Source organism: Sinocyclocheilus grahami, unplaced genomic scaffold (genome assembly GCF_001515645.1).
Source record: "Sinocyclocheilus grahami isolate Dianchi unplaced genomic scaffold, SAMN03320097.WGS_v1.1 scaffold47.1, whole genome shotgun sequence".
Taxonomy (NCBI): domain Eukaryota; kingdom Metazoa; phylum Chordata; class Actinopteri; order Cypriniformes; family Cyprinidae; genus Sinocyclocheilus; species Sinocyclocheilus grahami.
Window position 1 is genome coordinate 1,018,600 of NW_015505226.1, and position 16,763 is coordinate 1,035,362.

The window sequence follows — 16,763 nt, forward strand, 5'->3', positions numbered from 1 at the left end:
AAACCTTGTTGTTGAGTATGTTCGTGAGAATTTCTGGGTTTTGTGCATGCTAAATTGCTGATGTAGTGCATGAACTTTGGCTACATCTTTACACGCATGGATGCTTGTGTGAGTGTGTTCACTGATGGGTTTTACTATCTTACGTTTGTGTGATTCGTTATGGGCGTGTTCTCAGGTGTTCATGAAGTTTAGAAACCTGTGCAGGCTTACCGAAGCTCCTCCACGTCCCCAGAGCGCTCACTAATCCGAGGGGACGAGGAGGGTGAGTCCTATCTTCAGCTCATCCTTTATTCTCTGTTTATCCTCCTCTTCTAAACTAAAAACTCTTGTCACTCTGTCCTCTATTTATTTTTATTTTTTGAAACGGCTAGTTTAAAGAAACAGTTCACCCAAACATAAAATTCTGTCATAGTTTTACTCATACGTGGAACACAAGAGAAGATGTTTTGAAGAATGTTCACACTGATTTTTTCCATACCACAAAAGCCCATATGACTCATGTGCCAAGTGCAACTAACCTATCTCTTGCACTTGTGAAAATTAAGTGTGCTTAATTGTATTGAATGTGCACTTGTAGCATACATATAGCATTCATAGCATATTTTTTGTTGTGCTTTAAAGAATTACACTTTTTGATGTGTTGGCTTACATACAAAAGCACATATAAATTTTAACTGTAGTTTGTTATTCAGTATTACATTAATGTTTTAAATGTACTAAATTGCATCTTCATCATTGCAAATGTGTAATTACCAATATATTTAAATACATGACATAAAAGAGTTTTAATAGAAATTATATTAAATGGCTTTCACAGGCAATTAGGTATCAAAGAACATTGCATTCAATTTACACTTAAGCATATTGTTTTCAAGTATATTATTTCTGTAATAAGTACTCTTTTTTTAAAGTATGCTAAAGTGTACTTTTTCACAATGGTAGTCACTCTGTGTTGTTAAAAAAAGCAGTGTCGACATTTACAAAACATCTCATTATCATGTTCTATGGAAGGAAGTAAATCATACAGGTTTGAGACAAGGATGAGTAAATGATGACAGAATTAAAATTTTTCTCTTTAAACTACCCCTTTAAACAGAAACAATGTTTCTGCCTTAAACATAAGTGGGATATGTTAAATACATGCTTGTATTTAAAATTATCCAGTTGCACATGTACATCGATTGCTTTCAAACTATGATATCCCAGCATTCTAAACTGATTTCCAATAGCCTTCACATTCTTTGTTTGTGCATCCATGCACGTTTTTTTGCAGGTCATAAGCTGCGTGTTGTGAGGAACACAAACGATCCAGACTACGAGCACATTTACTCTATAGAGACCTACGATGATGATACTCCAGTGGTGGAGATTGCTGACTATGACACCACGGTCAATAAAAGCCAGGGTATGCCAATTTTTTTCCTGTAGAAAAAGTTTGTCTGTAGCTTTCTGCGTAGACATAGTATAATATATGGATATTTTGGCAGGTCAAACCGTCTCTTTTGATTCATTAAAAGCTGAAAGGACAAAATTTGAGGTGAAAGGTAAAGGTAAGCCACCACTTCTTATTCATTATGGAGATTAAAGGCTCCATTCAGTCATCTTTACGCAGTATGTTGGGGAGCCTGACTATACCATTACTGTGGAAATAACAGTGTCGATGGTGCATATTTTATTCTCCACATTTTACTGCTTTTCCATGTCTTTGTTGGGAATAAAGTGCTTTGAAATGCTGTCTGTAGGAATGTATTAAACTTTTGTTGATGTCCCCATCTTCAAACCCCTAACAAAACTCTATGATGATGGATTATCATAATTTTGCTCTCTGTAATTGCTGCAAACTATTGTTCTTTGCTGTGCTCACTTCCTGTTGTTTCTCTGTGTATCATCTGCATGCTGTCAACCCGCTGACTCATCTGTATGACAGCTCTTAGTATGAGATTGCAAGCAGCTGTCCTGCCACAGAAAATAGCTGGACATTTCTACAGATCTCCGTGGTGCTCTGAACTTTAGAGAGATGCCATAATGACAAGTTTAAAAGTTGAATATGCATTTGTGCATTTCAGAGATGACTTTCACCATATTGTTTAATTTGCATTAATTCAGGATAGAACTTTTGTAGTGTTTTCTGTGGAGCAAAATAAGAACTGCTGTGCATCCTTTACCATTCAACCATTTAATTATTTTTTAATGTGTGCTTTTAGACTCCTGCATCTTGCCCATGGAAGAGGGTAATTGTTCCTGCTCTACTCTGCGCTGGTACTTTAACTCTGAAGTGGGCGTCTGTAGACCTTTTATCTACAGCGGCTGTAGAGGAAATGCTAACCGCTTTTTACAAAAGGAAGAATGTGAGAAACTCTGTCTACAAGAGTAAGAAGGTACATTAACACGCACTGATTAATACAAAAGGCTGAAGGTATCAAATGGTGCAATAATGCATATAATGATAATGTAAATAAATTATTAATTGCATGGGATAGAGATGTGATTTCTGCACTGTATCTGTAAGAGTTTTTCTCACAATCCTATCTATGTTACAGCATTTTGTTTTAGCTTGAAGACAAGAGTTGACTGTAAATGGAGGATCACTAACTCGTCTGCAATATGAAAAAAACTAAACCATAGTGTTTAACACTGCCATTATGCACAAGAGATAAAGGTAAAGATTGATGTCAACACCTTTTCCTCAATGGGACAAGCAAATTTTAAATATTGATCAGGTCTAAGGTTTTTTTTGTTTATTTATTGTTTATAAAATCCTACAATTGGTGGCTGACTAAATACTTTTTTCCCCCACTGTGTATATATATATATATATATATATATATATATACACACATTACTTGCTTTAACACATGTACATTAGTCCAATTAGTAACTGCATACAGTATTATCTTTCATATTTTCTCCTTGATGTTGCATATTTACACCCACTGACATTTTCTCAGGTGCTAAAAACAGAAACTAGAACACACATTGTAATATTCTTAACAAATTCATCTTAGACTTGTTCGTAGAATAAGTCTGTGCTGTACAAAATTGTACTGTAAATGTAGATCTGTATTTTTATCTGCTTAAAAATGAGAATGAATGTTCTTGTATTATTAGATGCTGCATGTTTGCTTGGACAAATGGTGCTATTTTTATATTTTTGACTGATTTTAATGTTTTCATGTATTCCGTTCATTATATTCAGTGTTTATTTCCATTATAGTATAAGGATTTTACAGTCCTGTTCATTTTTAAGTGATGTTGGAGCAATTTACAGTTTTCTTTGCACAGTTTTAATAGCACATAAAAGTAATAATTTTCCAAATATGCATTCATACATTGTAAAGTTATCTTTTCTACATGTGTTCCGTATTTGCTTGAAATAAACATTGAAATTTAAAAGGGAAAAAAAATAACATGAACCAAGACATAAATGTCTATTTAAATGTGATGAACAAGTCTGAATTTAATGGTTTGGAGATCTCATTTTAACAAAGAATATTAACAAATGCAGATCTACATTTGACTAGCCTTTTATGTCAACTAGAGCCTTATTAAAAAGGTCAGTAACCACCTGTAGTTTATTTAGACCAGAACTACATAGTCTTTTCATTCTCTCTTCTCTCTCTCTCTGTAAATTTGGTGTTACTCTATGTTGTGTTGTCTTTTTGGGAGGTGGGTGGGGGGTTTGTTTGTGCATCAATCCTAGTCACACTTCTGATGATTCAGTAATGATTCTGGACCATCTTGTTATGATGCCAGTGTACACTCATTACTACTCCTCCGGGGCTGTCACTCAAACACTGTTTTCATATTCATTTCTACTCATATTTATTTATTGACTGCATTTTAGCCAGTCCATCTGTTAGGGTATTTTATTTTATACTCTCATGCCTGCTTAAAGGGTTAGTTCACACTCATGTCGTTTCAAACCCGTAAGACCTTCGTTCATCTTCGGAACACAAATTAAGATATTTTTGATGGAATCTGCGAGCTGTCTGACCCTACATGGACAGCAATGCAACTGAAATGTTCCCAAGTCCAGAAACGTAGCAAGGAGATCGGTAAAATAATCCATGTGACATCAGGGGTTCAACCTTAATTTTACGAAGCAACGAGAATGCTTTTTGTGTGCAAAAGAAAAAAAAAACGACTTTATTCAACAATTCGTCTCCTCTGCGTCACCCTGTAGCGCCATTTTGGAGAATATCCGCTGGACGTAAACAGTGTATGCTGTTCTGTGTCAGCTGCGTCACACACAAGTTTGTGCAAAACACAATTTATGTCAATGCCAAAACTTTTGGCCATGACTATATCCCAGGATACGTCGCCCCTTTGGGGGTATAAATTAACTGAAAAAAGAATGCTTGTTTGGCAATGCATGTTACAACATTTTAGCCAAATTTTTAAAAAAACATTTATTCTCTTATAACTTAAACTAAAAATTTGTAATTTGTCAAATTCTGTTGAACAATAAGTATAAAGCCAATTTAGAAATATAATAGTCTACTGTATCATATTGAATATGCACATTTCTAGGGCCTATAAATTATCAATATGACCAAAACTTTGCTGAAAAACCTGTTGTACACAATCTATGAACAGTTTTTTTATTTTTATGAAGTCAATTTAAGATGAGCATTTACTGGACTGAAGCAACTTTGGTTTACTTGATTATTCATACACCATTTTTAATGTTAAAAATTGATTTATTCATGATTTATTTTTACATTTATTCATATTAATGTAAATGTCAAATATGTCCATCTCTCAGTTATCATTGATTTGCAATGAACTGCATATATACGAGCCATAAAAGCCTGATGTGTGTGTGTGTATGAAATATGATACTCAACAAAACACACATGCAAATTTATGCATATGTGTTTTTAAAGTATCATATTTATACATCAGGCTTTTATGGCTCATATGCAATTCATTGCAAATTAATTAATTATTGAGAGATTGACAAATAAATGTTCCCCAAAAGCCTGTTTGTGTCACATTTGGCATTTAAATGAACATGAAAAAAAATGTAAATAATAATAAGTTTTAATTTTTAACATTAAAAAGTGGTGTATAAATAATCAAGTAAACTCAAGTTGCTTCAGTCCAGTAAATGTTTATCTTACATTTACGTTATAAAAATCATTAATGATTTCTGAGCAAAAAAAGACTTAACTATCTAAGAACATTATAAACTATCAATCAGAAGGCATGAAGTAGATTGTGTACAAGGTTTTCAGCAAAATGTTGGTCTTATTGATAATTTATAGGCCCTAGAAATTTGCGTATTAAATATGATACAGAATACAGGCTATTTTCATAAATTGGCATTATTGTTCAACAGAATTTTACAAAGAATGTTTAGTTCAAGCTATGAGAGAATAAATGTTTTTTTTTTTAAATTTGGCTAAAATGTTGTAACACGCATTGCCAAACAAAGAGGCGACGTATCCTGGGGTAGGCTATACAAACATTAAAATCGAAAATAAAATTAATGTTTAAAAAAAAAATCATGAAATCGTATTAGGCTATTTGTGTCCTAAGACGATGGAAAATAGCAATAAATACATTTTCTGATTTCTCTTTATGGTCTTGCCCTTTTTAGGGTTGAACTCATATTAACATAATGTTTACAGCTCGCATCTTTAATGTAATGCGGATTATAAAATAAAATAATAGAGCATGGTAATACAATGTTGTCCACACTGAAACCGTATCTTATAAATAGGTTTTTAAGAATCGCGCGGACAGCGTGCCTTTCCACGCTGAAGCCTGCAGTTTGTGTGTGTGTGTGTGTGTGTGTGTGTGTGGATGCGCGCTCGCGCAGAGGGAGCGGGTTCAGTACATCTGTTACACAGGATAGCGGCACTCATGGGTACTCACAGAAGCACAGTGGCGATTTCTATCACCGTTTAGCACCACTGAAGGTGCGACATTTATTCCCGGCACGTACCTGACAGCGGACTGTCCTGAAGCCCCACGGAATCTCGCGCTCTAGCAGAGAGAGAGAGAGTAGCGCGCGAGCTCCGCGGACCGCAGTGGAATGTAGCGGGGATCCCCGGCGCGCGGGACAAGGTGAGTAAAAACCTCCTTGATGCGTCTTCACACTGCTCACGAGTCTATTGATCTTTTCACTTAATTGCCATTCGGTTCCATTTTACCATCACTCTTCGTTCGTTTTTGGCTGTTTAAGTGGTACATTTTGGCAACGCGCGCCTGGGAATAGAAATGATAAGACTCAATCAGCAGTGTCGTTTGATCTGGACTCGACTACTAATATTCCTTACACTGCAAAAAGAATTGGCAGCAATGTCATATGCGGGTTATGTCGCCACTACGGACGATTTGTTACCGAGCAAATCCATGTGTTGCCTGTAATCTGCAGTCAGCCATATGAAATTCAAGATGTCATTTCAATAGCTATATTGCATATTATTTTCATTAGTTTGAATAGCCATTATTGTCAGTCACTATGCACTCTTAGGCTTATGAGTTGCTTAATATGACAGTTCAATTTGCATGAGGGCACCATCCTCTCACACTGATGCTTTCAAACACAACTGAACACATGCACATGCTCAGAGACACGTGACCAGCAAATTATTGAGGGAAAAAGAGTTAAATATGCATGCGTCAATCATTTGACATTCATCACACCCATCATCATCATCATATTGCTCCCACATGCACACACATTCTCACTGAATACAGTCAAAGGGATTTTCAGATGCACTTAAGATCAGGCGGCAAGATGCCAGTTGAAGGAAGGAAAAGGAGAAGAGGGTGTATAAGACGGTGTGTGTGTAAATTTCTATTAAGATTAAAAGCTACAGCTTGTTTTTAGGACATGAAGCAACAGTGAGGAACAATGGAATGTGGAGCAGGTATATAAGTGGCCTTGATGCGTTAAGAATGTGTATGAAAGGAAAGAGGAATCTAGATCATCAGCTATTTTAGCTCCTTCTAGATGTGGAGTTATTTTGGTTCTTCCCTCTGTAGTGACTGTAGTTTCAGGTGTTGTCACGCTCTTTCATTTCCAGAGAGTCTGTAAACAAATTTAATGCATTTGCATATTCATTCCACTATTAATATAGCTCATTATAAATCAATTTTGACTCCACGCAACTGTAGCGCCCTTTTGTCCACAGAGACACACCAACAGATTCATTATCACATGCATATGTGCAATTTGTTGCATAAATGTGTGGTTTGAAAATGAATGTGGTTTCTTGTACAAGGAATAGGAACATTTTGTGAAAATCTGGAAAAAACTTGACGAGGCTTTACAGGTTTGATATCATCATGTGACCATCTTAATGTGGCAATTTTAATATGCAGAATAAAGAACAAGATATTAATTATCCAAAACTAGAACTAAAACCATAAAAAAAACATTTGTCACTTTAAAAAAAATATTTCAAAATGTAACAAATTCAGCAGCCAAAGCAACATTTCTTTGATTTAAATTCATGTACTAATAACTCAAACTGAAATAAAAACTAGCTAATAAACTATACAGACATAAAAAAAATAAATAATAAAAATGTCAAAACACACAAAAAAACCCCCCACTTGATTAATTTGTTGAATAAATTAATTTAAAAACAAAGTACTAAAATAAAAACTAATTCAAAATATAATAATAGTATCTCGGTACTAAAATAACACTTAGCTGCAGTGGAGGGGAAGTTCATTTTGTTTAAATTTAAATTATTCATACAAAGCTATCATATGACTTCCGAATGCTTGGAATATAGCAATCGATTCACACATTTTTATAGTATTCTTCTGCTTTTGGAGCTTGACGTAGGATCACTATAATCTGTCATTGTATGGAAAAAAAGAAAGCTCCACAAAGAACATATTTTGTGTTCCGCAGAACATTCTGTTTTAGAAAAACATAAGGTTGAGTAAGTAATAAGAATTTTCATTTTCAGGTGTATTATTCCTTTAACAGGCTACAAACCAGCGTGGAGAGACCAAATTGGCTTGGAAAACAACAATAATGAAATAGAGTCTGATAAATGGCAGAAAGAGCTGAGACAGCATGGTTAGTCTAAAGAAAGATGGATGGATCTCAAGCATAGCATAATGATGGATAGAGGGTAGGAGGTAGAAACAAACTCCTCCAGCGATTTCACAACACAGTGTGCACCTGCACCTCCCACTCATCTCTCATTCTCTCCTTTTCTCTCTCTTTCACTATTCCTTAGTTTTTTACTTGCAACGCCGTGATCTGCCATTTCTGACAAAAGTCAGTCTTACTTATTTTTGTCTCACTTCTGTGAGCATTAGATGTTGAGCTTCAGTTATTTGTACTACAGAATCCGAGCCCTAAATCTATGTCTTCCTCTGTCACTCAAAAGTTCCACTGCAGTGACCTCTTTTCATTGCCAGCATGGCATGGGGTGCATCGGCATGCCAACCGTATTGCTCTCCCCCCTCTCTGCAGTCTCATTGTGTTAAACATCAAAACTTTCTTTCTGCGGTCATTATCACAGATGTACTCAAAAGGCAGAGTCTGAGCCCCACTTGAACAGCCACAGCTGAAAAAAGTCTCAAATTTTGTATTTTGACCACCCTTAAACTGTAGACCAGTTGCCATAGTAACAACCATCCTAGAAATGGGATCAGTCTCAAGTCGAACTCATTTATTTATTTATATATTTATGTTTTTTTTTTTTTTTGGAATGACAGGCTGCTGTGATTGTGCAGCCTATAATTTCAGATCTGCTTGTTTTGATGGCATGTATTTTAGATTTTGTGTTTATTAGAACATTAACCATTTCTTTAACATGATAAATCAGTCCTTATACACTACCATGTCCATAGCCAAATTCATCAAGGTTTCAGCAATCGTTTGTGTCCTTGGTCTTGTGTGAGTGATCGTTGTGTGCTGTAATTCATCTGTCGGAGTAGTTCTCTTGTTGGACACAAAAACTTGGATGCGTGCAGGACTGTAGAATCACACATACATGATCGCTCCTGTGTACATCATACTCATCTTTATTGTCCTGTCTTGCTAGATCAATACCTTATTACAATTCAGAAGGACAAGTCATACCCCTATTCCACCAAAATTATGCCAGTGCTTGGTTGGTTGCGTCTGTGAATCTCTCTTAGTCCCAGCCTGCATTTGCTCTGACTTGAATGAGTGACTATGACGTAACTGACTATGATACTACTAGGGATGCAGTAGTAGTATTAATATCCAGATATTCAACTGGCAGATATTCAGCTCTGAAACTTTTAAATAAAACAATTAAAATATGTAAATGTTTTTTATTATAATTTGTTTTTATAAATGTATTTATATATAAATATATTCAAATATATTTTATAATATATATTTTTTTAAATATATATACATTTTAAAATTATATGCATAGATAGATAGACAGACAGACAGACACAGACGGATAGATAGATATATTACATTTTAATATTATTTTGTCAAAATAAAAATAAAGCACTAAAAATAAATGCTTTTAAATACAATGTATTAAATGCTATTTTTACATTTTATATACAGGATAGATAGATAGATAGATAGATATTAAATGTTAATTATTTTAAAATAATTTTTAAAAACAATTCAGTCTTTTTAAATGTATTTAAATGTTGTCTTTTATATTTATTATTATTTATAAAAATACATGTTTTTAATAAAGATATACATAATGCAAAAGAAAAATCTGGCACCTTGTCAGTGGAAAAGGGGTCACAGTGGATCTCAGTGTGCCCAGCTCCAGTAAATACTGTACATTTTGACCTGTTCATTAAACAACAGAACGTGTTTCATTCTGTTTTTGTCTTCCCGTCATAGAGCTGTCAATCATTCATCAACGCCCCAAGAAAACACCTGAGTAGGTGGAGCATGGCCAGTGGGAGTGGCTGGCGTTACTATGCCTGAAGGCACGTGGCGATGGTGTCCATGGAGACAGATGGCAGCTTCACTGGGGTCCATGGTCTGTCCCTCTTACAGGCTGAAGATAGCGTGGGGGCCGGACTTCCGCAGCAGGAGGGGACGTGGCTCGGCTTCCGGGCTACAGTGAGTGCTGTGCTGCTGCTGGAGCTGCTCCTGGGGGTGGGTGGCAATCTCACCGTGCTGGTGTTATACTGTGGTCACTGCAGCCTGTTGGAGTCCGTCAGTCATGCCGTCACACTCAGCCTGCACACCCTTGACCTGCTGCTCTGTCTCCTTTGCCTGCCGATCACTGCCACGCTCCTCATCCTGGGTGGAGCCTCGGTTCCTCACCACGCCTTTCTCTGCTGTCTCCACGAATCGGCAGCCAGTTTCGCCAGCGTGGGCACTGCACTTAATCTCCTGCTCATCAGCTTAGATCGCTATGACATCAGCGTCCGGCCAGCCAATCGTCTGCTGACACCTCGAAGGGCGACCATTTTACTTGTTGGAGTATGGGCGGTTTCTTTAGCTGTACCCCTCCTACCATTCTTGGAGGCGGGGTTTGTTTCAGGGCAAGGAGAGGGGGTGTTTGTGCACTCCAATAGCACTGTGCTTTGTTCAGAGTGGGGGGGATCTCTACAGGCTCATCTGTTACTACAGGTTCCTGTGTTCCTGTGCTCTCTCGCTGTGATGCTGTTTACATACTCGCGAATTCTTCAGGCACTGCACATCCGCATCGGACGCACACCCAGGCCCCATCGAGACAGCAAGCGGCCTGTGCAACGCCTCTGGTTACGCCGTAAAAGGTCAACAAGGTCACCGGATCACACAACGAGAAACACACCCACCTCCCCACCGCCACTTTCTACCGGGCCACTTATCGCCTCGGATACAGTTACAACAGTAACCATCAACACTGAGACGAACACCCCCTCACTCACCACACCACTTAGCCCCACCCCTACTGTATCCGTGATAACCTCACCCTTAAGCCCCACCCCCACTGTTTCAATGGTAACCAAGCCTTTGAGTCCCGCCACATCTGTGTCCGTCATAACTAGCCCCCACATCCCTACCCCTGCTACATCATCAGTGACCATGCCTTTGAGCCCCATGCCCACTGTGTCCACGGTAACCACTCAGCTAAGCCCCGCCCCCGCCCAAGGGCCACCCAGCATGGGTGTGGGAGCGTCAGTATCGGCCATTTTGGCTCTGCGTCGAGCGGTTCGGCGCCACCGTGATCGGCGGGAACGTCAAAGACGAGTCTTTCGCATGTCTGTCATCATCATCCTCTCATTTCTGCTATGCTGGGCACCTCTCTCCATCATGCCCCTTCTCATGCTGGCCTTTGGGCCCTCTGATTGGCTAGAACGCCTGAGACTCTGCTTCCTGGTGCTCGCATATTGGACAGTAGTGCTACATCCGCTACTGTACGCATTCACGCGGCAAAAACTGCGCAAAGTTCTGCATACCCGTCTGCGCAGGCTGAGGTCGCAAAATGCGCAGACTCGTATTCGCACTAATACCAGGATCCACCGCAAGCACAGGGCAGATTGCAGCGATGCTACTGACCGCTGCCTGACGGAGGCTGTTAGAGAGTGAGTGTTTGTGTGTCTGTGTGTCTCTTATAACTAGGCTCACACAGAATCTGAATCTGCATTCCTATGTGTACATCCGTCATTCCCTTGTGTTTTGGTTTATTCAATATTTTGGATGGATTTAATTATGCTTTCAGCTGGTAATATCAATATTTTCAGATCCATTTAACATATTTAACCATGGGTAAATCCAAGGCCGTAACCGTATTTTGAACATTGAGGAGGGAACCAAACTATTTTTTTTTCTTTGGTAAGGGAACAAAGAAAAATGTATTGTAAAGTAATCAGTTTGAACTATTTGCAAATAATATTTTTATTCTAAAATATGCACACATACACTTAAGGCTGAGGTACAGTTGAGCATGCAACAGACAGACATTCTTTTCAAGTGCTTGCATATATCAAATCACTTGGCATATGTGCTGTTGTCCTCACACAAGTCCGTGTGAACAGAAAAGTTGGGAATTTATGAATTCATATAAATTAGCCAAAATGTAAAATAGTTATGAATCATTTTTAAAATAGTTATGAATGAGATTGTGTTGCAAATACACACAAGTACACTTTAGGCTAAATTGTCTGCCTAATATGCTGAAAACAGCTCCGTTAATATTTCTTGTCTCGTCAACATTCAGTTATGAATTACATGAATCAGGTAAATGATAGCCTACATGTTCAATTCAAAACAGTGAAATTAATATTTCTGTCAAAACAAATTATTTGTTAGGCTTGTTCATATGTTGTTTAGCTACTTATGTCTTCACACACGTTCACCCCTAAACCGGAAGCATCGTGCTGTAATTCGCTCTCGTCTTCTGTGAACAATAAAGCCTTCTTTGATTTAATTGGCCATGTCAATTATTTGAACATTGACAAGCGCTGTTAGCCCGCTGAGGCAGACTAGTCTAAAAATGTAACTTTTTGTTATCCTACCAACAAACAGAGGAGTGGTAATGGAGCGCAGCAGAACAACATTAAGGATATCAAATACTGAGGTTGACAATTTGGCCATATCTAATTATTGAGGGGACTTGTGGTTACGGCCCTGGTTAAATCTATTCCTCAGATTTCCCCCACAAATCTGTGCAAAAAATGTCAAAGAAAAAGAAAAAAAGTCAGCAGATTCCGTCTGGGCCTATTTATGACTGTAGATAAAAGGTGTGTGCAGGAAACCATTAATGTGTTAGATGATATATGTGACTCGCTCACCTCTATAAAGTCAAACTAAAAGACGTAGATTGTCCACAAGTGTGTTGTATCATTGGCAACTAATCAGCACAGGGTTTCTAAAGCACATTGAACTCTGATCTGAGGTCAGCAGGGCACTGTCTAATTAACCAGTAGAGCACAAATGTTCCCATGGTGCTAGGGAAAAAGAGCGAGACTGAGAGAGGGTTCCTACAGGTGTGAGTCTGCCAGAGGCCATGTGCAATAAATTCCAAATCCAGGTTATGCATCGCATGAGATCCATATAAATTAATACCAACTTATTCGCATTCATTGTGTGGTGTAAAAGTAACCATCTATCCACCAGTACACATACATGTGCACATATTTTACAGTGTCCTTCTCACTGATAGTCTAGAGGGCAACAGATATATCATTGTGTTTATTAATGTATATGATCAGGGATGTAAATAGTAAATAATATTTCTGTGGTTTGAAACTGCAGCCAATTTGAACTCTGCTCTACCAAGGGCATGCATACTGGTTCGATAAGTTTCTAAAAATACTGACAAAACAACTTTTACAAAGTCAAAATTAATTTATTTTATTTGTGTCCCATATACTGTATGTATATCTTGTCAGTGCTGTATATTATTTCAGATTGAGATGGTTATTGTATTAATTTATATAATAGAGGAGCAATAAGTCTGAATTACAGTAATAAAAAGATTCAGCCTCTTTGATTGTTTGCTTTGTTTGTTCCCAACCTCAGCTGTCAAAATTCCAACGTGATCTCATGATAATTCGTATGTATTTTACGTAAAAAGTTTTGAATGATAACCATATTCATACATGTGGAATATTTTAGATAGCAGCACACTACCATTCAATAGTTTGGGGTCAGTAAGATTTTTAAAAGTTTTTGAAAGCCAAGGCTGCACTTATTTGATCAATAATACAGTAAAAAAAGGTAATGTTCTGAAATATTATTACAGTTTAAAATAACTGTTTTCCATTGCAATATATTTTAAAATGTAATTTATTCCTGTGATGACAAAGACACTATTTCAGTCTTCAGTGCCACACGACCCTTCAGAAGTCATTGTAATATGCTGATTTGCTGCTCAAGCGACATATCTTATTATTTTTACAGTTGAAAACCATTGTAAGGTTTACTTAAAAAATATTGTGATAGTACCACGGTACTGTGGAGCAGTGAGGTTTTGAATGATAACCATATTCATACATGTGGAATATTTTAGATAGCAGCACACTACCATTCAATAGTTTGGGGTCAGTAAGATTTTTAAAAGTTTTTGAAAGTCAAGGCTGCACTTATTTGATCAATAATACAGTAAAAAAGGTAATGTTCTGAAATATTATTACAGTTTAAAATAACTGTTTTCCATTGCAATATATTTTAAAATGTAATTTATTCCTGTGATGACAAAGACACTATTTCAGTCTTCAGTGCCACATGACCCTTCAGAAGTCATTGTAATATGCTGATTTGCTGCTCAAGCGACATGTCTTATTATTTTTACAGTTGAAAACCATTGTGCTGCTTAATGTTTTTTGGAAACCATGAGACCTGTTTTTTTTTCAGCATTTTTTGATTATTAGATATTTCAAAATATCAGATGTCGAATAGTAGTGTAGGCTACACTTTATTCCAAGGTACTTCAAAAATACCATAGTATTGTTTGGTAAGTGCTCATACATACTTTTGACACGAATGTATGAGAGGCTATGCTAAATATGCTAAATGAGCATAGTCACAGCTATTTTATTTTATTAAGCAACTTTTCTCATTTGCACATGAACATGCATTCAAATGACCTATTTGGAATTGTTCATTTATTTCCAAATGAGGAAAATTAATGTATTTCATCAAATTTACATATTACATATTAAGTAGCATAATCAGCATATTATCCCCATCTCCCTCATTGTTTCTGTTTCTTTTAATTTTGAAAACTGAAGTATGCTGATTAGTATGGATGCCTTCTGTTTGTGAGCCTTCGTGAGCAAGGAGAGAAAAGGAGAAAGAGAGAAGGTGGGTGGGAAATATTTGTTCTTACTGTATGCAACATTAAAATACTGCCGTGTATTCATTAAAATCTCTTTCTCGCGTCCTCTCCCACAATTCTCTCTCTCACACATGCATCTTTTTTTAATCTCATTTGTTCCAGTCATCATCTTCTTTTTATCACTGACTGTGCCTAGCTTTCTCTCTCTTCGTTCTGTCCTCGGTTCTCTCTTCTGTAAACTTACATAAGAACAAAGAAGAACTGCCTGGGCAAGGGGAAAGTCACCTTGGAGGACAGGAAGAGAGAGAGAGAGAGTCGTGTGGGCGTAATAACTAGCAGAAAGCTGAATCCCATGATCCCATGTTGACTGAATCAGGCGGCAAGTACACATTCCCGTGTTCCTCATAGATTCAGTACGTAAACGTTATGACCTCTTCGTTTTCGTGTCATTTATTCATTTATTTACTCTTTCTCTAGATTTTCCTTGTTCATAATGACCTTATTTTACTATATTAACCCTTGCAAAAATGCTTGTACTTTACTTGTGCGAATTCATTAAGAAGCAAAACGACATTCAACCATATTTTAATCAATCATAGTTCCTTCAATAATCACCCTTCAGTCATTAGTCGGGTGCTTGTTTTATTAAAGCAAAAATAAATACCCGTGGACTAATTATATTGAACAAATCATGTAAAATAATGCTGTAGACTTTAGTGTACCTGCCTAAATTCCAATGCAAAACCCCGCTTTATCACAAGCCGAAATAGCTCAGTTGGGAGAGCGTTAGACTGAAGATCTAAAGGTCCCTGGTTCGATCCCGGGTTTCGGCAAAGCTTTTTCCTCTCCTCAGAGTATCTAGAATTAACTTTACGTCAACGGGCAAAAGCTATGTTCGAAAAGCAAAAAGAAAAGTTGTATAATAGAAAAGGCAAAGCGGATGAAACTAAAGTGCTGTATGTTGTTCTACCTCTTTCTCCGGTTATGAGGTGTTGAGTACATACATAATGGCCTGATGATGTCTCTAGATTTAGTTCATTTAATCGCCCCTGCGATTTTGCTCTAATTGCTCCAGAGGGCGGTGTTGATCAACAATTCACCATTCTGACCTCGTGGAAAACGCGAGGCTATGAAACTTGTGCTGACCAGAAAAGCGTGGAAGTCGCTGGACTGCGGGATAACATTACGGTACAGTACCAACAGTATAACATCTTGAACCCAGTGCACCTGTTTTGATGTATACAGCTCAACTGATTTCAGACCTAGTTGTGACTCACAATATGCTGCTGCTTGGCCTAAATGTTTGGTCTGTCAGGCTACCATAACATATCCTAACAGGACAAACGTTACAGCATTTTTTCTAAATTTAGCCTTGACACCTCATGTTTTCAGCACAAATGTGTAATATTCTGGGCATCTGTAGATATTGTTTATCTATTATATCGACATATCTCTTGATGAAATAACGTGAATTAGCCTATATCTATAATATCTCAATCCCATTTATAATGTGTATTTATAATGTAACAACTATGTATTTTTGTATATTTGTTTTTCTCCTATTTACTAACTCTTCATTCTAAAAAGAACATTATTTTGTGTATTTGGTGTAATGAAATGTGTTTATGCGGCTTAAGGTTCAAAAAACACATTTTCCACATACTGTACATTATTGTTCTCCTCTATGCCCCGCCTTTCTGAAACGCGTCGATTTTTACAAAGCTCATCGGTCTGAAAAGCGAGGTGTGCTCTGATTGGCCAGCTATCCAGTGAGTTGTGATTGGCCGAATACCTCAAGCGTGTGACGGAAATGTTACGCCCCTTACCATACTGTGATGCCCTGTCCGGCCGGTGCTACGAGACAAAAACAATAAAACCCATTACAAACGAGGCATTTGTTGCATCCAGTGCGGACATAATTATGGATTATAATGACTTATACTGTATTTTTACGCGTTGCGTTGCATCGCGCCGCGTAAACATAAAACCATGTCTGCATTTGTTATCGGAGAAATGACGAACAACAACTGCTCAAAACTCGCGTTTGAATCATCAGTGGCAAAT

At 37.3% G+C, this 16,763-nt stretch overlaps 1 protein-coding gene and 1 non-coding gene across 3 annotated transcripts; both read left to right on the top strand.

Moving 5' to 3' along the window:
• Positions 1-199: 199 nt before the first annotated feature.
• On the top strand, positions 200-11,725 carry LOC107582687 (probable G-protein coupled receptor 22). 2 transcript variants are annotated; one of them, XM_016268613.1, is made up of 6 exons: positions 200-262; positions 1,274-1,405; positions 1,488-1,550; positions 2,205-2,378; positions 2,541-2,659; positions 9,824-11,725. In XM_016268613.1, the coding sequence occupies exon 6, from the start codon at positions 9,923-9,925 to the stop codon at positions 11,504-11,506; it is 1,584 nt and encodes a 527-aa protein (XP_016124099.1). In that variant the 5' UTR covers positions 200-262; positions 1,274-1,405; positions 1,488-1,550; positions 2,205-2,378; positions 2,541-2,659; positions 9,824-9,922; the 3' UTR covers positions 11,507-11,725. The 2 variants fall into 2 exon arrangements, with proteins under 2 accessions (XP_016124099.1, XP_016124100.1); XM_016268614.1 differs by lacking the exons at positions 200-262; positions 1,274-1,405; positions 1,488-1,550; positions 2,205-2,378; positions 2,541-2,659 and adding an exon at positions 5,809-6,072.
• Positions 11,726-15,459: 3,734 nt separating this feature from the next.
• trnaf-gaa (transfer RNA phenylalanine (anticodon GAA)) lies at positions 15,460-15,532 on the top strand. Its single transcript has one exon. It is a non-coding gene; the product is annotated as a tRNA-Phe (tRNA).
• The last annotated feature ends 1,231 nt before the right edge of the window (positions 15,533-16,763 follow it).

Excerpts from the sequence above, each read along its gene's own strand:
- LOC107582687 (XM_016268613.1), top strand. The coding sequence starts at position 9,923 with ATGGTGTCCATGGAGACAGATGGCAGCTTCACTGGGGTCCATGGTCTG.